This window comes from Salvelinus namaycush, chromosome 2 (genome assembly GCF_016432855.1).
Source record: "Salvelinus namaycush isolate Seneca chromosome 2, SaNama_1.0, whole genome shotgun sequence".
NCBI lineage: Eukaryota > Metazoa > Chordata > Actinopteri > Salmoniformes > Salmonidae > Salvelinus > Salvelinus namaycush.
The window spans coordinates 77,345,771-77,368,943 of NC_052308.1; the positions used below are offsets into that span (position 1 = coordinate 77,345,771).

The window sequence follows — 23,173 nt, forward strand, 5'->3', positions numbered from 1 at the left end:
CCCCCCGGGACTGGGACAGTTTAATAGGCAGTGGGAGACTATTCCACAACAGAATACCAGTGTAGTAGGAGGAACGAGTTCCTGCCGCACTATTTGCTCTTGACACCTGGCTGACAGCCATTTTGTATTCTCTTGTTTTTCTCTCTTCCTCTATTTCATTCTTTCTCTACTCCCCCTCTCTATCTACCTTTTATAACAGCCCCTACACCTACACCACCTCGGATAACTGTTACCACCACCAATCCTCCTATCATGGCCCCAGAGGTGGTGTGTGGGCAGAGCATGATACAGGTGGGTCTAGACAGGGCTAACCTGAGGGCCGCTGGTCTGAACGCTTCCACAGCTCACCTGGCTGACTCCAGGTGCTCCGCCCACGAGGATCGTAACGGCACGGTGTGGTACCAGGTGGAGCGACGGGAGGGACGCTGTGGAAACACTCTGGAGGTGAGAACACGTTACCTCAATGTCTGACTGGAGGTTGTTCAACACTGGAAGAGTTTAGACTATAACTGATCCTTAATGTTAGTAGGTCTGTGTATAAGACCTTAATGTTAGTAGGTCTGTGTATAAGACCTGAATGTTAGTAGGTCTGTGTATAAGACCTTAATGTTAGTAGGTCTGTGTATACGACCTTAATGTTAGTAGGTCTGTGTATAAGACCTTAATGTTAGTAGGTCTGTGTATAAGACCTGAATGTTAGTAGGTCTGTGTATAAGACCTTAGTGTTAGTAGGTCTGTGTATAAGACCTTAATGTTAGTAGGTCTGTGTATAAGACCTTAATGTTAGTAGGTCTGTGTATAAGACCTTAGTGTTAGTAGGTCTGTGTATAAGACCTGAATGTTAGTAGGTCTGTGTATAAGACCTGAATGTTAGTAGGTCTGTGTATAAGACCTTAATGTTAGTAGGTCTGTGTATAAGACCTTAATGTTAGTAGGTCTGTGTATAAGACCTTAATGTTAGTAGGTCTGTGTATAAGACCTTAATGTTAGTAGGTCTGTGTATAAGACCTTAATGTTAGTAGGTCTGTGTATAAGACCTTAATGTTAGTAGGTCTGTGTATAAGACCTTAATGTTAGTAGGTCTGTGTATAAGACCTTAATGTTAGTAGGTCTGTGTATAAGACCTGAATGTTAGTAGGTCTGTGTATAAGACCTTAATGTTAGTAGGTCTGTGTATAAGACCTGAGTATTAATTTAACTGTGAACACTTTTCTTCTATTTCAGACTAACACCACCCATGCTGTCTACTCCAACAGCTTATTTGTTTATCCAGTAGATGGGAGGAACGACTCTCTCTCCCGACCCGTGAGCTTTCCTCTCTCCTGTGTCTATCCTCTGGGGACAGAGAGCAGTCTGAATGTGGCCATCAAACCCTACCTACTGTGAGAAAATACACAGAATGTTTATTAAGTTAATTCTGACAGAACAGTCATTATGAAATCAAACTGTTTTTGAATAATTCTGTCCTCTGGTTTTCCAATTGAAGATATTGTTATACATGAAACACCTACATTAAGATATGTAATAAGTGTTTGGAAGTCTTAAGGGGGGCTCCCGAGTGGAGCAGCGGTCTAAGCAGGGCTAGAGGCGTCACTGCAGACACCCTGTTTCAAATCCAGGCTGTATCACAACCGGCTGTGATTGGGAGTCCCATAGGGTGGCGCACAATTGTCTCACCGTCGTCCGTGTTTGGCTGGTGTAGGCCGTCATTGTAAATAAGAATTTGTTCTTAACCTTTACAGCCCCGGCATTCCGCTTGCGGAACTCCTCCCACATTCCACTGAAAAGGCAGAGCGCGAAATTCAAAAAATATTTGTTAGAAATATTTAACTTTCACACATTAACAAGTCCAATACAGCAAATGAAAGATACACATCTTGTGAATCCAGTCAACATGTCCGATTTTTAAAATGTTTTACAGCGAAAACACCACATATATTTATGTTAGCTCACCACCAAATACAAAAAAGGACAGACATTTTTCACAGCACAGGTAGCATGCACGAAACCAACCAAACTAACCAAGAACCAACCAAACTAACCAAGAAACAACGTCATCAGATGACAGTCCTATAACATGTTACACAATAAATCTATGTTTTGTTCGAAGAATTTGCATATTTGAGGTATAAATCAGTTTTACATTGCTGCTACCATCACAGCTACCGTCAGAAATAGCACCGAAGCAGCCAGAGTAATTATAGAGACCAACGTGAAATACCTAAATACTCATCAAAAACATTTCTGAAAAATCGATGGTGTACAGCAAATTAAAGACAAACATCTTGTGAATCCAGCCAATATTTCCAATTTTTTAAGTGTTTTACAGCGAAAACACAATATAGCATTATATTAGCTTACTACAATAGCCTACCACACAACCGCATTCATTCATCAAGGCACGTTAGCGATAGCAATAGGCACGTTAGCGTTAGCGAATAAACCAGCAAAAGATATTAATTTTCACTAACCTTCATAAACCTTCCTCAGATGACAGTCCTATAACATCAGGTTAAACATACACTTATGTTTTGTTCGAAGATGTGCATATTTAGAGCTGAAATCAGTGGTTATCCATTATGCTAACGTAGCATATTTTTCCCAGAATGTGCGGATATTTCTATTAGACTCTCACCTATTCTGACCAAATAGCTATTCATAAACATTACAAAAAAATACATGTTGTATAGGAAACTATAGATTCATTAGTTCTTAATGCAATCGCAGTGTTAGAATTCTAAAAATATCTTCATTACGACATCCAGCTTACGTTATAGCCAGAGAGTGGCCAAATTCTGGGCGCAAAACTACTAGTACACAGTTCGACAGATATATGAAATAGCATCACAAAATGGATCCTACTTTTGGTGATCTTCCATCAGAATGTTGTACAAGGGGTCCTTTGTCCAGAACCGTCTTTGTTTGGTATTAGAACGTCGTTTTTCCCTCTTGAATTAGCAAGCACACTGGCCAAGTGGCGCGAAGCTATCCTTCCTGAACATATGCAGACAAAGCAACACGCCTAACGTCCCGAAAAAATTTCAATAATCTAATAAAACTATATTGAAAAAACATACTTTACGATGATATTGTGACATGTATCAAATAAAATCAAAGCCGGAGATAGTATTCGCCTATAACAACAGTTTTTCAGAAGGCAATTACAGGTCCCTCCACGCGCCTTCCAGAAAACCGAAAATGGAGGACACGTCATTCCAAGAGGATTCATTCCATCTCAGACCAAGATAATCAACTCATTTCTTCTCTCACTTCCTCTTGACATCTAGGGGAAGGTGTATGACGTGCAAGTATAGTCATACGTATCATGCCCATTTATAGGCAGGTCCTTGAACAGAGCATCGAATTCAGACTTTCCACTTCCTGGTTAGAAAGTGTGCTGCCAAATGAGTTCTGTTTTACCCACAGACAAAATTCAAACGGGTTTAGAAACTAGAGAGTGTTTTCTATCCAATAGTAATAATAATATGCATATTGTACGAGCAAGAATTTTGTACGAGGCCGTTTAAATTGGGCACAATTTTCCCCCAAAGTGAAAACAGCGCCCTCTGTCCCCAACAGGTTTTAACTGACTTGCCAAGTTAAATAAAGGTTCAATAATAAAATATTTGTTCACACGTTTTTTGTAATAACTTTGATATCTGAAGTTATCAAACTGTCTAATATCTGATGTTATTTGGCTTCATGTTCACCTCTTGATAGGAATAGTCGTGGAGCTGTTGGAGTCGGTGCCAAGGCCAGAGCCTCCATGTTTCTGTATCGTAACTCCAACTACACAGAGTCTTACCCAGCTGGTGAAGTCCTCCTGCCGATTGGTTCCACTCTGCGCGTGGGCGTGTCCGTAGAGGAGTCCGGGATGGAGCGTTTTGTTGTTGTTCTAAGGGACTGCTATGCCAACCAATCCCCCAACCCTGATAATCTCCCGCGGACCTACATGATTCAGGACAGGTCCATGACTCTATTCATCAGCTGTTTGCATGTCTATGTGTGTTTGTTTTGTGTGTGAAGTATGGTATGTTTGTTGCTGTGTCCGGTCTGCCTTGAACCCTTTGCTGTTTCTTGGCTCTTCTCCCAGGTGTCCTACAAATCGTACCCAGGTGACCGTGGAGGAAAGTGGCTCGTCCCTCAGGGCTCGCTTCTCTGCTGCGTTGCAGGTGGACTACCGTTACTTCTTCCTGCACTGCAGCCTCAGCCTGTGTGACCAGAGGAGCTCCTCCTGCACTCCAGTGAGTCCTGATGTTCTTCTCAGTCTCTCTCTGACTCTTTGACTTCTGTGTTTAGTCTCTATGATGCAGTGCTTGGTCTCTCTGACGTAGTGGTTGGTCTCTCTGACGTAGTGGTTTGTCTCTTTCTCTCTACAGGTGTGCTCTGGAAGGAAATCTCGCTCTGTGTCTGAATCTGTCCTCCTCAAGCCCATAGCCATCGGGCCAATCAGCTGTGAGTATTTCATTCCAGTTTAGTTCATAAGGTAAAATACCACCTAGGCTTTAGGCAATAAGTAGCTGACTGCTGTCGCCAAGCTGTCTTTTAGCGACCACCTGCTGGGTGCCAGAGAACGGTGGCTGTTTCACAGATTCAACATGTAGATTCTTTGGGAAATGATCAGGAAAATGATGGTCTGGTCAGAGGAACTGTCGTTCTGGTGTGTTTCCTCTCTAACAGTCAGATTCTCTTTGGCCCCCAGGGGCCCAGAGTCTGGAGTGAGCCTTGGGAACCCCCAGCATATGAAGGATGGCAGGGGCCCAGAGTCTGGAGTGAGCCTTGGGACCCCCAGCATATGAAGGATGGCAGGGGCCCAGAGTCTGGAGTGAGCCTTGGGACCCCCAGCATATGAAGGATGGCAGGGGCCCAGAGTCTGGAGTGAGCCTTGGGACCCCCAGCATATGAAGGATGGGGTCCCTCCTGCACTACTCCTCTGATCTCCATCCCAACCTACAGCCCAGTGTAACTTTCAAGGGCACAGAAATACTCGTTTAGATTCTAAGTAATGATTTGATGCACTACAGTGTGATTTCATTGTACTGTGTATGTTGTATACACATAGACTTGCATTGTTTTAGGACTGATCATTTCCTCAAATCATTGTGTAAGTTCCAACCAAACCTGAGTTGCTGTGTGTGTAAGTTCCAACCAATCCTGAGTAATGTGTGTGTAAGTTCCAACCAAACCTGAGTTGCTGTGTGTGTATGCTGTGATTTGATGATGTCAATAAATAACTCTGTATGATGATGCTCATTGTCTAATGATTGTCTATTTAACAGGTTGTAAACATAGAAATAAACATGTCTATATTTATTGTAAGGCAGGTTAAACACATATTTAAAAAAGGCAGAACAACAGAGGACTAATTGACCATAGAGGATTTTAGGAAAACTGGCTAAACTTGTTAAAGACAAGTGACATTCATGATGTGTATTTAGTTAATGTACTGAACAATTCCTAGGTTGTTTTACCAAAGCAGGAAGACTGATTGGTGTATTGAAATAGTGCTGTTTAAGTTCCACTGTAGAAGAACACAATGAAAGTCTTCAGAATGACCATGACAGTCTGAGTAGTAGTTTATGATGCTCCTTTCTTATGACTCCATTGTTACTGTTGGTTGAGGACCTTCCACCTCTCTCCATTGTTACTGTTGGTTGAGGACCTTCCACCTCTCTCCATTGTTACTGTTGGTTGAGGACCTTCCACCTCTCTCCATTGTTACTGTTGGTTGAGGACCTTCCATCTCTCTCCATTGTTACTGTTGGTTGAGGACCTTCCTCCTCTCTCCATTGTTACTGTTGGTTGAGGACCTTCCACCTCTCTCCATTGTTACTGTTGGTTGAGGACCTTCCAAGTCTCTCCATTGTTACTGTTGGTTGAGGACCTTCCTCCTCTCTCCATTGTTACTGTTGGTTGAGGACCTTCCTCCTCTCTCCATTGTTACTGTTGGTTGAGGACCTTCCATCTCTCTCCATTGTTACTGTTGGTTGAGGACCTTCCTCCTCTCTCCATTGTTACTGTTGGTTGAGGACCTTCCACCTCTCTCCATTGTGACTGTTGGTTGAGGACCTTCCTCCTTCTCCATTGTTACTGTTGGTTGAGGACCTTCCACCTCTCTCCATTGTTACTGTTGGTTGAGGACCTTCCACTTCTCTCCATTGTTACTGTTGGTTGAGGACCTTCCTCCTCTCTCCATTGTTACTGTTGGTTGAGGACCTTCCACCTCTCTTCATTGTTACTGTTGGTTGAGGACCTTCCACCTCTCTCCATTGTTACTGTTGGTTGAGGACCTTCCATCTCTCTCCATTGTTACTGTTGGTTGAGGATCTTCCACCTCTCTCCATTGTTACTGTTGGTTGAGGACCTTCCACCTCTCTCCATTGTTACTGTTGGTTGAGGACCTTCCACCTCTCTCCATTGTTACTGTTGGTTGAGGACCTTCCATCTCTCTCCATTGTTACTGTTGGTTGAGGACCTTCCTCCTCTCTCCATTGTTACTGTTGGTTGAGGACCTTCCACCTCTCTCCATTGTTACTGTTGGTTGAGGACCTTCCAAGTCTCTCCATTGTTACTGTTGGTTGAGGACCTTCCTCCTCTCTCCATTGTTACAGTTGGTTGAGGACCTTCCACCTCTCTCCATTGTTACTGTTGGTTGAGGACCTTCCACCTCTCTCCATTGTTACTGTTGGTTGAGGACCTTCCTCCTCTCTCCATTGTTACTGTTGGTTGAGGACCTTCCTCCTCTCTCCATTGTTACTGTTGGTTGAGGACCTTCCATCTCTCTCCATTGTTACTGTTGGTTGAGGACCTTCCTCCTCTCTCCATTGTTACTGTTGGTTGAGGACCTTCCACCTCTCTCCATTGTGAATGTTGGTTGAGGACCTTCCTCCTTCTCCATTGTTACTGTTGGTTGAGGACCTTCCACTTCTCTCCATTGTTACTGTTGGTTGAGGACCTTCCTCCTCTCTCCATTGTTACTGTTGGTTGAGGACCTTCCTCCTCTCTCCATTGTTACTGTTGGTTGAGGACCTTCCTCCTCTCTCCATTGTTACTGTTGGTTGAGGACCTTCCACCTCTCTCCATTGTGACTGTTGGTTGAGGACCTTCCTCCTCTCTCCATTGTTACTGTTGGTTGAGGACCTTCCTCCTCTCTCCATTGTTACTGTTGGTTGAGGACCTTCCTCCTCTCTCCATTGTTACTGTTGGTTGAGGACCTTCCTCCTCTCTCCATTGTTACTGTTGGTTGAGGACCTTCCATCTCTCTCCATTGTTACTGTTGGTTGAGGACCTTCCTCCTCTCTCCATTGTTACTGTTGGTTGAGGACCTTCCACTTCTCTCCATTGTTACTGTTGGTTGAGGACCTTCCTCCTTCTCCATTGTTACTGTTGGTTGAGGACCTTCCACTTCTCTCCATTGTTACTGTTGGTTGAGGACCTTCCTCCTCTCTCCATTGTTACTGTTGGTTGAGGACCTTCCATTTCTCTCCATTGTTACTGTTGGTTGAGGACCTTCCACTTCTCTCCATTGTTACTGTTGGTTGAGAACCTTCCTCCTTCTCCATTGTTACTGTTGGTTGAGGACCTTCCACTTCTCTCCATTGTTACTGTTGGTTGAGGACCTTCCTCCTCTCTCCATTGTTACTGTTGGTTGAGGACCTTCCATTTCTCTCCATTGTTACTGTTGGTTGAGGACCTTCCTCCTCTCTCCATTGTTACTGTTGGTTGAGGACCTTCCACCTCTCTCCATTGTTACTGTTGGTTGAGGACCTTCCTCCTTCTCCATTGTTACTGTTGGTTGAGGACCTTACACTTCTCTCCATTGTTACTGTTGGTTGAGGACCTTCCACTTCTCTCCATTGTTACTGTTGGTTGAGGACCTTCCTCCTCTCTCCATTGTTACTGTTGGTTGAGGACCTTCCACTTCTCTCCATTGTTACTGTTGGTTGAGGACCTTCCACTTCTCTCCATTGTTACTGTTGGTTGAGGACCTTCCACCTCTCCATTGTTACTGTTGGTTGAGGACCTTCCACGTCTCTCCATTGTTACTGTTGGTTGAGGACCTTCCACCTCTCCATTGTTACTGTTGGTTGAGGACCTTCCACTTCTCTTCATTGTTACTGTTGTTTGAGGACCTTCCACTTCTCTCCATTGTTACTGTTGGTTGAGGACCTTCCACCTCTCTTCATTGTTACTGTTGGTTGAGGACCTTCCACTTCTCTCCATTGTTACTGTTGGTTGAGGACCTTCCACCTTCTCTCCATTGTTACTGTTGGTTGAGGACCTTCCACTTCTCTCCATTGTTACTGTTGTTTGAGGACCTTCCACTTCTCTCCATTGTTACTGTTGGTTGAGGACCTTCCACCTCTCTTCATTGTTACTGTTGGTTGAGGACCTTCCACTTCTCTTCATTGTTACTGTTGGTTGAGGACCTTCCACCTCTCTCCATTGTTATTGTTGGTTGAGGACCTTCCACCTTCTCTCCATTGTTACTGTTGGTTGAGGACCTTCCACTTCTCTCCATTGTTACTGTTGGTTGAGGACCTTCCACCTCTCTCCATTGTTACTGTTGGTTGAGGACCTTCCACTTCTCTTCATTGTTACTGTTGGTTGAGGACCTTCCACTTCTCTTCATTGTTACTGTTGGTTGAGGACCTTCTATTTCTCTCCATTGTTACAGTAAACTCAATGTGGGTGGTGCCTTCAGGCCTCGTGTGTGTGTGTGTGTGTGTGTGTGTGTGTGTGTGTGTGTGTGTGTGTGTGTGTGTGTGTGTGTGTGTGTGTGTGTGTGTGTGTGTGTGTGTGTGTGTGTGTGTGTGCCATATTTCCTTGCTCAGACCATCATGTACCCAAATCAGTTGTGAATGTATGTAATCAAACCAATGACCATCAAGGTTAACCAGTATGTTTGAAGAAAGAACAATTTGGAATACAAACAACTACACACGGACTCAAACTTGAGCAAGGTCACTAAAAGTGTTAACGAATAGCCCAGGTGGGAGTTGTGTAGCCTAGAAAACGATGTGATCGTAATCAAAACATTAAAAGCACTGTTATCTTAAATATATTGTTATCCTTTCTCAAACCCTCTAATCAGTCATCAGGAAATAATGACTGTTTATTCTAATAGTCACACGTCTTCCACTGCCCTTCTACCATTGTGTATTGAAAGCCCACTGCTCCACTCTGGCATTGGTCCTCTGTGAATGGTACGTTCATTCAGCTTGATGTAAGTAATGCAGGGCTGTTGTCGTGGAAAGTCCACAGAGACAGTATTTGTTGGATTAAATGATGTCTTAATAATGTTGAGGTTTAAACTAAATCGAAACTTAAAATCTATTCTGTACCAAATAGCATGTGAAAGAAAGTAACCCACTAAAACATATATTTTAAGGTTCTTGCACGCTTGAGCCGAAGACTTCTGTGCAGAATGATGACAGCAAACTGGTTGTTTCTTCTCTTGGTGATCATCTCAGGTAGAGAAGAATGGTATTTTACATGCTGGAGATGATAAGATGGTCTGAGGTTGATAGGGATACTAGTAGGGACGTATGTGGGATCGAGGAGATGGTGATAAGATGGTCTGAGGTTAATAGGGATACTTGTAGGGACGTATGTGGGATCGAGGAGATGGTGATAAGATGGTCTGAGGTTGATAGGGATACTTGTAGGGACGTATGTGGGATCGAGGAGATGATGATAAGATGGTCTGAGGTTAATAGGGATACTAGTAGGGACGTATGTGGGATCGAGGAGATGATGATAAGATGGTCTGAGGTTAATAGGGATACTTGTAGGGACGTATGTGGGATCGAGGAGATGATGATAAGATGGTCTGAGGTTAATAGGGATACTAGTAGGGACGTATGTGGGATCGAGGAGATGATGATAAGATGGTCTGAGGTTAATAGGGATACTTGTAGGGACGTATGTGGGATCGAGGAGATGATGATAAGATGGTCTGAGGTTAATAGGGATACTAGTAGGGACGTATGTGGGATCGAGGAGATGATGATAAGATGGTCTGAGGTTAATAGGGATACTAGTAGGGACGTATGTGGGATCGAGGAGATGGTGATAAGATGGTCTGAGGTTAATAGGGATACTAGTAGGGACGTATGTGGGATCGAGGAGATGATGATAAGATGGTCTGAGGTTGATAGGGATACTTGTAGGGACGTATGTGGGATCGAGGAGATGATGATAAGATGGTCTGAGGTTAATAGGGATACTAGTAGGGACGTATGTGGGATCGAGGAGATGATGATAAGATGGTCTGAGGTTGATAGGGATACTTGTAGGGACGTATGTGGGATCGAGGAGATGATGATAAGATGGTCTGAGGTTAATAGGGATACTAGTAGGGACGTATGTGGGATCGAGGAGATGATGATAAGATGGTCTGAGGTTGATAGGGATACTTGTAGGGACGTATGTGGGATCGAGGAGATGATGATAAGATGGTCTGAGGTTAATAGGGATACTAGTAGGGACGTATGTGGGATCGAGGAGATGATGATAAGATGGTCTGAGGTTGATAGGGATACTTGTAGGGACGTATGTGGGATCGAGGAGATGATGATAAGATGGTCTGAGGTTGATAGGGATACTAGTAGGGACGTATGTGGGATCGAGGAGATGATGATAAGATGGTCTGAGGTTAATAGGGATACTTGTAGGGACGTATGTGGGATCGAGGAGATGATGATAAGATGGTCTGAGGTTAATAGGGATACTTGTAGGGACGTATGTGGGATCGAGGAGATGATGATAAGATGGTCTGAGGTTAATAGGGATACTTGTAGGGACGTATGTGGGATCGAGGAGATGGTGGAAGGTGCAGGCATTCAAAACGACTTGTGTATAGATACAGATTTTGTAATAAGGATAATCTTGTTCTTGTTTGTTGGCATTCAATGAATTTGACATACTGTATTTAGGGTGAATTGTAATGTATACGTTTTCAACCTAATATATTAACTCACAGTTTGTTTTGTGCAGGATTGGTTGTAACCAGCTGTGGTGTGTGTGATGTGGGGGAGGACTATATCAGTGTTGGTGGAACATCCTGCTGTGCAGACCCCTGCCAGTACTACACCGTACTGAATGACGATTGGCGTGCCACCAACAACAATGCCAACGTTAATGGCGAGCACTGCGACCAGAGCATCAACTGGCAGGGCTGGTATCGCCTGTTCCTGGGGAACACCAGTGTTCAGATGCCAGAGAGGTGTGTGGACAGTTACATGTGTGGGACGGAGATCCCCATGTGGCTCACGGATCCCCATCCCCAGCTGTTAGACGGGGTGGTTCAGAGGGGTGTCTGTGGGAGCTGGTATGGTGACTGTTGCTACTGGAGGCAAAATCCCATCCATGTCAAAGCCTGCTATGGAAACTACTATGTCTACAAGTTTGTCCCTACAACACTATGCAACTTGGCCTACTGTGCAGGTATGACATCATAATGTCATTGTCACTGTTTCTTAAAGACATCAAGAATGTTCCAAGGTGTCCAATTTAGTCTTTGAACCCAGAACCAAGTATCACGTGTGCCGTGAGATTTGGTTCTGGGTTCACCACACAACGTGTGTGTAAAAACAATGTGTGCAAAAAATATATTTTGTAGCAAATACATTATACATCAGGCGTATAACCTGAGTGTGTACTAGTCACAACAAATCCATGAACCCTCCTCCCCTCTGCTCTTCCAGACGTCAACACCAAGGTGTGTTCTACCTGTAGAGATGATGACACCTGTATGAGTGAGGATAAGATCACCTGGAGGTGTGAGAGGAAAGGTGAGTGAAAAACACATCTTACTCCTCAGTGTAGATACAGTAGGTGGTGGCAGGACCATGGTGGAAGGCAAAGGTGTGCAATGCCATGTAGTTGAGTTTCATAATGTCTGCGTTTCTGACAGTAGGAAGTACTCATGCTCATCTTGACTGATAGTAATTCTCTACCTTGTTCCTTTCTCTCGGCCTCTTTCATTCTCTCTCCACTCTCCCTCTCAGTCACCCTCTTCTCATTTTACTCTCTCAAAGAGCAATCTTCTACAACTACCCCTAAACCCTCAACTACATCTACAAAAACTACTCCTATACCTGGAACCACCACCACAACTCCAGTTCCTGGATCCCCCACCACAACTCCAATACCTGGAAACATCACCACAACTCCAGTACCTGGAACCATCACCGTAACTCCTGTACCTGGAACCATCACCAAAACTCCAGTACCTGGAACCACCATCACAACTCCTACTCCTGGAACCATCACCGCAACTCCTGTACCTGGAACCAACACCACAACTCCAGTACCTGGAACCACCAAAACAACTCCTACTCCTGGAACCATCACCGCAACTCCTGTACCTGCAACCATCACCACAACTCCAGTACCTGGAACCATCACCACAACTCCTGTACCTGGAACCACCACCACAACTCCTGTACCTGGAACCATCACCACAACTCCAGTACCTGGAATCACCAACACAACTCCTACTCCTGGAACCATCACCGCAACTCCTGTACCTGGAACAATCACCACAACTCCTATACCTGGAACCACCACCACAACTCCTATACCTGGAACCACCACCACAACTCCTATACCTGGAACCATTACCACAACTCCTATACCTGGAACAACCACCACAACTCCTATACCTGGAACAACCACCACAACTCCTATACCTGGAACAACCACCACAACTCCTGTACCTGGAACAATCACCACAACTCCTGTACCTGGAACCACCACCGCAACTCCAGTACCTGGAACCACCACCGCAACTCCAGTACCTGGAACCACCACCACAACTCATGTAATTAAAACCATCACCACAACTCCACTACCTGGAACCAACACCATAACTCCAGTACCTGGAACCATCACTACAACTCCTACTCCTGGAACCATCACCACAACTCCAGTACCTGGAACCCAAAATCTAGTACCTGGAACCCCCTTCACAACTCCAGTACCTGAAACCATCACCACAACTCCAGTACCTGGAACCATCACCACAACTCCTGTACCAACACCTCCAGTACCTGAAACCACAAACACAAATCCACTACCTGAAACCCCAAATCTTGAACCTGGAACCCCCACCACAACTCCAGTTCCTGGATCCCCCACCATAACTCCAGTACCCGAAACCATAACTGCTGTACCTGGATCCATCCCCACAACTCCTTTACCTGGGTCCCCCACCACAACTCCAGTACCTGAAACCACCACCACAACTCCTGTATCTGGGTCCCCCACCACAACTCCAGTACATGAAACCACCACCCCAATTACAGTTCCTGAAACCACCAACACAACTCCAGTACCTGAAACCCCAAATCTAGTACCTGGAACCACCACCACAACTCCAGTACCCGAAACCCCAAATCTAGTATCTGGAACCACCACCACAACTCCTGTACCTGAAACCTCAAATCTAGTAACTGGAACCACCAGCCCAATTCCAGTACCTGAAACCACCACCCCAATTCCAGTACCTGAAACCACCAACACAACTCCAGTACCTGGAATCCCCACCACAACTCCTGTACCTGGAACCACCACCATACCTCCAGGACCCGAAACCACAACTGCTGTACCTGGAACCACCACCACAACTCCTGTACCTTGGTCCCCCACCACAACTCCAGTACCTGAAACCACCATCACAACTCCTGTATCTGGGTCCCCAACCACAACTCCAGTACCCGAAACCACAACTGCTGTACCTGGAACCACCACCACAACTCCTGTCCCTTGGTCCCCCACCACAACTCCAGTACCTGAAATCACCACCACAACTCCTGTATCTGGGTCCCCCACCCCAACTCCAGTACCTGAAACCACCACCCCAACTCCAGTTCCTGAAACCACCAACACAACTCCAGTACCTGAAACCCCAAATCTAGTACCTGGAACAACCACCACAACTCCAGGTCCTGAAACCCCAAATCTAGTACCTGGAACCATCACCACAACTCCTGTACCTGAAACCACAAATCTAGTACCTGAAACCACCACCCCAATTCCAGTACCCGAAACCACAACTGCTGTACCTGGAAACACCACCCCAATTCCAGTACCTGGAACCACCAACACAACTCCAGTACCTGGATCCCCCACCATAACTCCAGTACCCGAAACCACAACTGCTGTACCTGGAACCACCACCACAACTCCTGTACCTTGGTCCCCCACCACAACTCCAGTACCTGAAACCACCACCACAACTCCTGTATCTGGGTCCCCAACCACAACTCCAGTTCCTGAAACCACCACCCCAACTCCAGTTCCTGAAACCACCAACACGACTCCAGTACCTGAAACCCCAAATCTAGTACCTGGAACCACCACCACAACTCCAGTCCCTGAAACCACCACCCCAATTCCAGTACCTGAAACCACCAACACAACTCCAGTACCTGAAACCTCAAATCTAGTACCTGGAACCCCCACCAAAACTCCTGTATCTGGAACCACCACCACAACTCCAGTACCAGGAACCACCACCACAACTCCAGTACCTGGATCCCCCACCATAACTCCAGTACCCGAAACCATAACTGCTGTACCTGGATCCATCCCCACAACTCCTGTACCTGGGTCCCCCACCACAACTCCAGTACCTGAAACCACCACCACAACTCCTGTATCTGGGTCCCCCACCACAACTCCAGTACATGAAACCACCACCACCCCAATTCCAGTTCCTGAAACCACCAACACAACTCCAGTGCCTGAAACCCCAAATCTAGTACCTGGAACCACCACCACAACTCCAGTACCCGAAACCCCAAATCTAGTATCTGGAACCACCACCACAACTCCTGTACCTGAAACCTCAAATCTAGTAACTGGAACCACCAGCCCAATTCCAGGACCTGAAACCACCACCCCAATTCCAGTACCTGAAACCACCAACACAACTCCAGTACCTGGAATCCCCACCACAACTCCTGTACCTGGAACCACCACCACAACTCCAGTCCCTGAAACCACCACCACAACTCCAGTACCTGGATCCCCCACCATACCTCCAGTACCCGAAACCACAACTGCTGTACCTGGAACTACCACCACAACTCCTGTACCTTGGTCCCCCACCACAACTCCAGTACCTGAAACCACCACCACAACTCCTGTATCTGGGTCCCCCACCACAACTCCAGTACCCGAAACCACAACTGCTGTACCTGGAACCACCACCACAACTCCTGTCCCTTGGTCCCCCACCACAACTCCAGTACCTGAAACCACCACCACAACTCCTGTATCTGGGTCCCCCACCACAACTCCAGTACCTGAAACCACCACCCCAACTCCAGTTCCTGAAACCACCAACACAACTCCAGTACCTGAAACCCCAAATCTAGTACCTGGAACAACCACCACAACTCCAGGTCCTGAAACCCCAAATCTAGTACCTGGAACCACCACCACAACTCCAGTCCCTGAAACCACCAACACAACTCCTGTACCTGAAACCTCAAATCTAGTACCTGGATCCCCCACCATAACTCCAGTACCCAAAACCACATCTGCTGTACCTGGAACCATCCCCACAACTCCTGTACCTGGGTCCCCCACCACAACTCCAGTACCTGAAACCACCACCCCAATTCCAGTTCCTGAAACCACCAACACAACTCCAGTACCTGAAACCCCAAATCTAGTACCTGGAACCATCCCCACAACTCCTGTACCTGAAACCCCAAATCTAGTACCTGGAACCCCCACCACAACTCTTGTACCTGGAATCCCCACCACAACTCCAGTACCTGAAACCTCAAATCTAGTACCTGGAACCATCCCCACAACTCCTGTACCTGAAACCCCAAATCTAGTACCTGGAACCCCCACCACAACTCTTGTACCTGGAATCCCCACCACAACTCCAGTACCTGAAACCCCAAATCTAGTACCTGGATCCCCCACCACAACTCCAGTATCAGAAACCCCCACCACAATTCTAGTACCTGAAACCCCCACCACAACTCTAGTACCTGAAACCCCCACCACAACTCTAGTACCTGAAACCCCCACCACAACTCTAGTACCTGAAACTACCACTACAAGAACTGGCCCAATACCTGTCACCACCATCAAGGAACCTACATCTCCTCCTATCACACCAGAGCTGGTGTGTGGGCGGAGCCTGGTACAGGTTGGTCTAAACAGGGCCCACCTGGAGGCTGCTGGTCTGAACGCTTCCTCTGCCCACCTGGCTGACGGACGCTGCTCCGCCCACCAGGAGGCTAACGGCACAGTGTGGTACCAGGTGGAGCGAAGGGAGGGACGCTGTGGAAACACTCTGGAGGTGAGAACACATTTACATTTAAGTCATTTAGCAGACGCTCTTATCCAGAGCGACTTACAAATTGGAAAGTTCATACATATTCATCCTGGTCCCCCCCGTGGGAATTGAACCCTGGTCCCCCCGTGGGAATTGAACCCACAACCCTGGCGTTGCAAGCGCCATGCTCTACTAACTGAGCCACACGGGACCTCAATGTCTGACTGGAGGTTGTTCAACACTGGAAGAGTTTAGACTATAACTGATCCTTAATGGTAGTAGGTCTGTGTATAAGACCTTAGTGTTAGTAGGTCTGTGTATAAGACCTTAATGTTAGTAGGTCTGTGTATAAGACCTGAGTATTAATTTAACTGTGAACACTTTTCTTCTATTTCAGACTAACACCACCCATGCTGTCTACTCCAACAGCTTATTCGTTTATCCAGTAGATGGGAGGAACGACTCTCTCTCCCGACCCGTGAGCTTTCCTCTCTCCTGTGTCTATCCTCTGGGGACAGAGAGCAGTCTGAATGTGGCCATCAGACCCTACCTACTGTGAGAAAATACACAGAATGTTTATTAAGTTAATTCTGACAGAACAGTCATTACGAAATCAAACTATTTTGAATAATTCTGTCCTCTGGTTTTCCAATTGAAGATATTGTTATACATGAAACACCTACATTAAGATATGTAATAAGTGTTTGGAAGTCTTAAGGGGGACTCCCGGGTGGAGCAGCGGTCTAAGCAGGGCTAGAGGCGTCACTGCAGACACCCTGTTTCAAATCCAGGCTGTATCACAACCGGCTGTGATTGGGAGTCCCATAGGGTGGCACACAATTGGCCCAGCGTCGTCCGTGTTTGGCTGGTGTAGGCCGTCATTGTAAATAAGAATTTGTTCTTAACTGACTTGCCTAGTTAAATAAAGGTTCAATAATAAAAGATTTGTTCACACGTTTTTTGTAATAACGTTGATATCTGAAGTTATCAAACTGTCTAATATCTGATGTCATTTGGCTTCATGTTCACCTCTTGATAGGAATAGTCGTGGAGCTGTTGGAGCCGGTGCCAAGGCCAGAGCCTCCATGTTTCTGTATCGTAACTCCAACTACACAGAGTCTTACCCAGCTGGTGAAGTCCTCCTGCCGATTGATTCCACTCTGCGCGTGGGCGTGTCCGTAGAGGAGTCCGGGATGGAGCGTTTTGTTGTTGTTCTAAGGGACTGCTATGCCAACCAATCCCCCAACCCTGATAATCTCCCGCGGACCTACATGATTCAGGACAGGTCCATGACTCTATTCATCAGCTGTTTGCATGTCTATGTGTGTTTGTTTTGTGTGTGAAGTATGGTATGTTTGTTGCTGTGTACGGTCTGTGTAGCCGTGCATGCCTTGAACCCTTTGCTGTTTCTTGGCTCTTCTCCCAGGTGTCCTACAAATCGTACCCAGGTGACCGTGGAGGAAAGTGGCTCGTCCCTCAGGGCTCGCTTCTCTGCTCTACTGCAGGGGGACTACCGTTACTTCTTCCTGCACTGCAGCCTCAGCCTGTGTGACCAGAGGAGCTCGTCCTGCACTCCAGTGAGTCCTCAACTCCTCCACAGTCTCTCTCTGACTCTTTGACTTTTGTGTTTAGTCTCTATGACCCCGTGTGGCTCAGTTGGTAGAGCATGGCGCTTGCAACGCCAGGGTTGTGGGTTCGATTCCCACGGGGGGCCAGTACAAAAAAAGTATGAATGTATGTACTTGTAAGTCGCTCTGGATAAGAGCGTCTGCTAAATGACTTAAATGTAAATGTATGACGCAGTGCTTGGTCTCTCTGACGTAGTGCTTGGTCTCTCTGATGTAGTGCTTGGTCTCTCTGACGCAGTGGTTGGTCTCTTTCTCTCTACAGGTGTGCTCTGGAAGGAAATATCGCTCTGTGTCTGAATCTGTCCTCCTCAAGCCCATAGCCATCGGGCCAATCAGCTGTGAGTATTTCATTCAAGTTTAGTTCATCAGCTAATATACCACCAAGGCTTTAGGCAATAAGTAGCTGACTGCTGTCGCCAAGCTGTGTTTTAGTGACCACCTGCTGGGTGCCAGAGAACGGTGGCTGTTTCACAGATTCAACATGTAGATTCTTTGGGAAATGATCAGGAAAATGATGGCCTGGTCAGAGGAACCGTCGTTCTGGTGTGTTTCCTCTCTAACAGTCAGATTCTCTTTGACCCCCAGGGGCCCAGAGTCTGGAGTGAGCCTTGTGACCCCCAGCATATGAAGGATGGCAGGGGCCTAGAGTCTGGAGTGAGCCTTGGGACCCCCAGCATATGAAGGATGGGGTCCCTCCTGCACTATTCCCCTGATCTCCATCCCAACCTACAGCCCAGTGTAACTTTCAAGGGCACAGAAATACTCGTTTAGATTCTAAGTAATGAATTGATGCACTACAGTGTGATTTCATTGTACTGTGTATGTTGTATACACATAGACTTGCATTGTTTTAGGACTGATCATTTCCTCACATCATTGTGTAAGTTCCAACCAAACCTGAGTTGCTGTGTGTGTAAGTTCCAACCAAACCTGAGTTCTGTGTGTGTATGCTGTGATTTGATGATGTCAATAAATAACTCTGTATGATGATGCTCATTGTGTAATGATTGTCTATTTAACAGGTTGTAAACATAGAAATAATCATGTCTATATTTAATGTAAGGCAGGTTAAACACATATTTACAAAAGGCAGAACAACAGAGGACTAATTGACCATAGAGGATTTTAGGAAAACTGGCTAAACTTGTTAAAGACAAGTGACATTCATGATATGTATTTAGTTAATGCACTGAACACTTCCTAGGTTGTTTTACCAAAACAGGAAGACTGATTGGTGTATTGAAATAGTGCTGTTTAAATTACACTGTAGAAGAACACAATGAAAGACTTCAGAATGACCATGACAGTCTGAGTTGTAGTTTATGATGCTCCTTTCTTATGGCTCCATTGTTACTGTTGGTTGAGGACCTTCCACCTCTCTCCATTGTTACTGTTGGTTGAGGACCTTCCACTTCTCTTCATTGTTACTGTTGGTTGAGGACCTTCCACTTCTCTCCATTGTTACTGTTGGTTGAGGACCTTCCACCTCTCTCCATTGTTACTGTTGGTTGAGGACCTTCCACTTCTCTTCATTGTTACTGTTGGTTGAGGACCTTCCACTTCTCTTCATTGTTACTGTTGGTTGAGGACCTTCCACCTCTCTCCATTGTTACTGTTGGTTGAGGACCTTCCACTTCTCTCCATTGTTACTGTTGGTTGAGGACCTTCCACCTCTCTCCATTGTTACTGTTGGTTGAGGACCTTCCACCTCTCTCCATTGTTACTGTTGGTTGAGGACCTTCCACCTCTCTCCAGTGTTACTGTTGGTTGAGGACCTTCCACTTCTCTCCATTGTTACTGTTGGTTGAGGACCTTCCACCTCTCTCCATTGTTATCGTTGGTTGAGGACCTTCCACTTCTCTCCATTGTTAATGTTGGTTGAGGACCTTCCACCTCTCTCCATTGTTACTGTTGGTTGAGGACCTTCCACCTCTCTCCATTGTTATCGTTGGTTGAGGACCTTCCACTTCTCTCCATTGTTAATGTTGGTTGAGGACCTTCCACCTCTCTCCATTGTTACTGTTGGTTGAGGACCTTCCACCTCTCTCCATTGTTACTGTTGGTTGATGACCTTCCACTTCTCTCCATTGTTACTGTTGGTTGAGGACCTTCCACCTCTCTCCATTGTTACTGTTGGTTGAGGACCTTCCACCTCTCTCCATTGTTACTGTTGGTTGAGGACCTTCCACCTCTCTCCATTGTTACTGTTGGTTGAGGACCTTCCTCCTCTCCATTGTTACAGTAAACTCAATGTGGGTGTTGCCTTCAGGCCCCTGTGCTGGGGCTGGGATTCAATCCAATTCAACACACGACAACATACATGAAAAGATAGCTGCTCTATAACACGCCTTGGACTGAATCCAGATGTGTGTGTGCGTGTGTGTGTGCGCGCGGCAGAGTTTGTGTTTGTTTGTGTGTGTCCTATTTCCTAACTCAGTTGTGAATTTATTTAATCTGACCACTAAGATTAAACAGTAGGCTACATTTTATGAGGTTTTTGAGAATGGACCAGCGGATTGTTTGTACAGCATAAGATAAGAGTTGCTTGCGTAACTGACTAATGACAATTACACACGTTTATAGACACTGTGTGTGTGGTTGTGAGAGAAAGGGAGAGAGAGAGCCTGCGTGCCTGTGTGTGTGAGAGAGTGGAGAGAGTGGAGAGAGAGAGAGAGTGTGTGTGTGTGTGTGTGTGTGTTTGTGTGTAAATGGATTGTGAGCACAACTCAGAAGATTATCATGCGAAGATATTGAGTTCTCCAATAAAATGTAACTTGTTATCGGTGACAGCATCTTTCCAGGGGGTGTACTGGTACATCAAGCTGCCTCGCCCTACAGAGACAGGAGATAGACTAGTGTCCTGTCCAGGGGTCATACTTGTGCATCAAGCTGCCTCACCCTACAGAGACAGGAGATAGACCAGTGTCCTGTCCAGAGGGTGTACTTGTGCATCAAGCTGCCTCACCCTACAGAGACAGGAGATAGACCAGTGTCCTGTCCAGGGGGTGTACTGGTACATCAAGCTGCCTCACCTTACAGAGACAGGAGATAGATTAGTGTCCTGTCCAGGGGGTGTACTGGTACATCAAGCTGCCTCACCCTACAGAGACAGGAGATAGACCAGTGTCCTGTCCAGGGGGCATACTGGTACATCAAGCTGCCTCACCCTACAGAGACAGGAGATAGACCAGTGTCCTGTCCAGGGGGTGTACTGGTACATCAAGCTGCCTCACCTTACAGAGACAGGAGATAGATTAGTGTCCTGTCCAGGGGGTGTACTGGTACATCAAGCTGCCTCACCGTACAGAAACAGGAGATAGACTAGTGTCCTGTCCAGGGGGCGTACTTGTACATCAAGCTGCCTCACCCTACAGAAACAGGAGATAGACCAGTGTCCTGTCCAGGGGGCGTACTGGTACATCAAGCTGCCTCACCGTACAGAAACAGGAGATAGACTAGTGTCCTGTCCAGGGGGTGTACTTGTACATCAAGTTGCCTCGCCCTACAGAAACAGGAGATAGACTAGTGTCCTGTCCAGGGGGCGTACTGGTACATCAAGGTGCCTCACCCTACAGAAACAGGAGATAGACCAGTGTCCTGTCCAGGGGTTGTACTGGTACATCAAGCTGCCTCACCCTACAGAGACAGGAGATAGACTAGTGTCCTGTCCAGGGGGTGTACTGGTACATCAAGCTGCCTCACACCACTCATTGTTTCTCAATCCTGGTCCTGGGGACCAAAAGGGGTACACATTGTTGTGTTTACCCTAGCACTCACAACTTCATTCCTCTAATCAACATCATCATCATCATCAAGCATTTGATTTCAATCAGGTGTGTTAGTACAGGAGCGAAACCAAAACGTGCCTGTCTTTGGATCCCTAGGACCAGGATTGGGAAACACCTGGACTACAGAAAGAGGAAATCAAAATGGGCTTTTTGGTCTTCATTTAATGTTATGGTTAGGCATAAAGTAAGCAGTGTGGTTAAGGTTAGGTTGAAAATCAGATTATAAGAAGAAACATTTTTAAAATAGGCGGGGGTTCTGACTTTACCACTTGCCCACATAATAACGACCGATAGGCTCCTGCCCAATGGGCCCTTCTGGCTCCGACCAGTATGACCTATTATCATGACTTATTATCAATGACAGACCAACATAACACAATCTCTGAGTGATGAGCTCATTAGTTCAGCTCCATACAGTAAATAAAGGGGCATTACACTTTCAACTAACATTGTGTCAGACATTTTCAGTTTTCAGATTTCCAAAGTTAACTAATGTCAAGATGTAGATTCAGCTGTATGCCTCAACCCAAAGTGAATGGAAAAGATAAGCACTGAAGAAAACCCTTTGGATTGAGGCATATGGCAAGATCTACCCAACCGATGTTGTGGGTTTCATCTTGACATTAGTCTACTTTTGAGGTCTGAAAGTCTTTCATTTATGAGTGAAATGTCCCTTTAAAGCAGTGTTTCCCAATCCTGGTCCTGGGGACCCAAACGGGGACACATTTTTCCAATGTGCTAACATACCTGATTCAAATCAAATGTTTGATGGTGAGTTGATTAGCTGAATCAAATGTGTTCGGTGCTAGGACAAAATGTATCCACCCCCCCCACCCCCTTTTGGTATTGGGAAACACTGCTTTAAACAATACACTTTATTCAGTTGTTCAATGTTTCAGTGTCATCACCATGGGCACATTGGCACAAGGCTAACTGGCATAGATTATATTTCTAATAGTTCATTAGTAACGATTAATTAGTAACTCCGTTAAAAACAATATCCCTTTACTGTAGTCACATGATGCACCCCACCACCCCCTCCTCCCCTGAAAAACTAGTGGATATATTCTCTAGCTCAATGGTCAAATCTATCATATGCTGATTGGTAAGTGAGCGATGTCTTTTTCCGTAGTTTCAACTATAGCTTATTCATTCTGCATGAAAATTTCTTCACATTTTATTATTTGATTTTGCCACAATTGAAGTGAAGGGGGAATTCAGGAACTCTGGAAGTGGATAATTAGTTATTTGTAAACGCTTCTTCAATTATAAAACTAAAACTTGTTTGTTTCGCTCGTTAGCCTTTATCATGTTTTGACCCTGATGAAGACTATTAGGCCGAAAGACATTCGTTTTATGATTAAAGAAGCATTTGTCTGTCGGAAGTGCTCCCTTTGGCTATAATTGTACCAAACAATAGATATATTATTTTTTTATTCTTTATTTTTCAG

At 45.7% G+C, this 23,173-nt stretch overlaps 1 protein-coding gene across 1 annotated transcript; it reads left to right on the plus strand.

Annotated features, from left to right (window-relative positions):
• The first annotated feature begins 282 nt into the window (after window positions 1-282).
• On the plus strand, window positions 283-4,722 carry LOC120023649 (uromodulin-like). Its single transcript, XM_038967702.1, has 6 exons — window positions 283-444; window positions 1,225-1,382; window positions 3,721-3,966; window positions 4,094-4,244; window positions 4,380-4,455; window positions 4,703-4,722. Exons 1-6 carry the CDS (start codon window positions 283-285, stop codon window positions 4,720-4,722), a joined length of 813 nt encoding a protein of 270 aa, XP_038823630.1.
• The last annotated feature ends 18,451 nt before the right edge of the window (window positions 4,723-23,173 follow it).

Bases quoted from the DNA above. Each gene is read 5' to 3' on its own strand.
- LOC120023649 (XM_038967702.1), top strand. From the start codon at position 283: ATGATACAGGTGGGTCTAGACAGGGCTAACCTGAGGGCCGCTGGTCTG. The intron at 445-1,224 runs GTGAGAACACGT...CTTCTATTTCAG, and splicing joins GCTGTGGAAACACTCTGGAG to ACTAACACCACCCATGCTGT. The intron at 4,456-4,702 runs GTGAGTATTTCA...TTTGGCCCCCAG, and splicing joins AGCCATCGGGCCAATCAGCT to GGGCCCAGAGTCTGGAGTGA.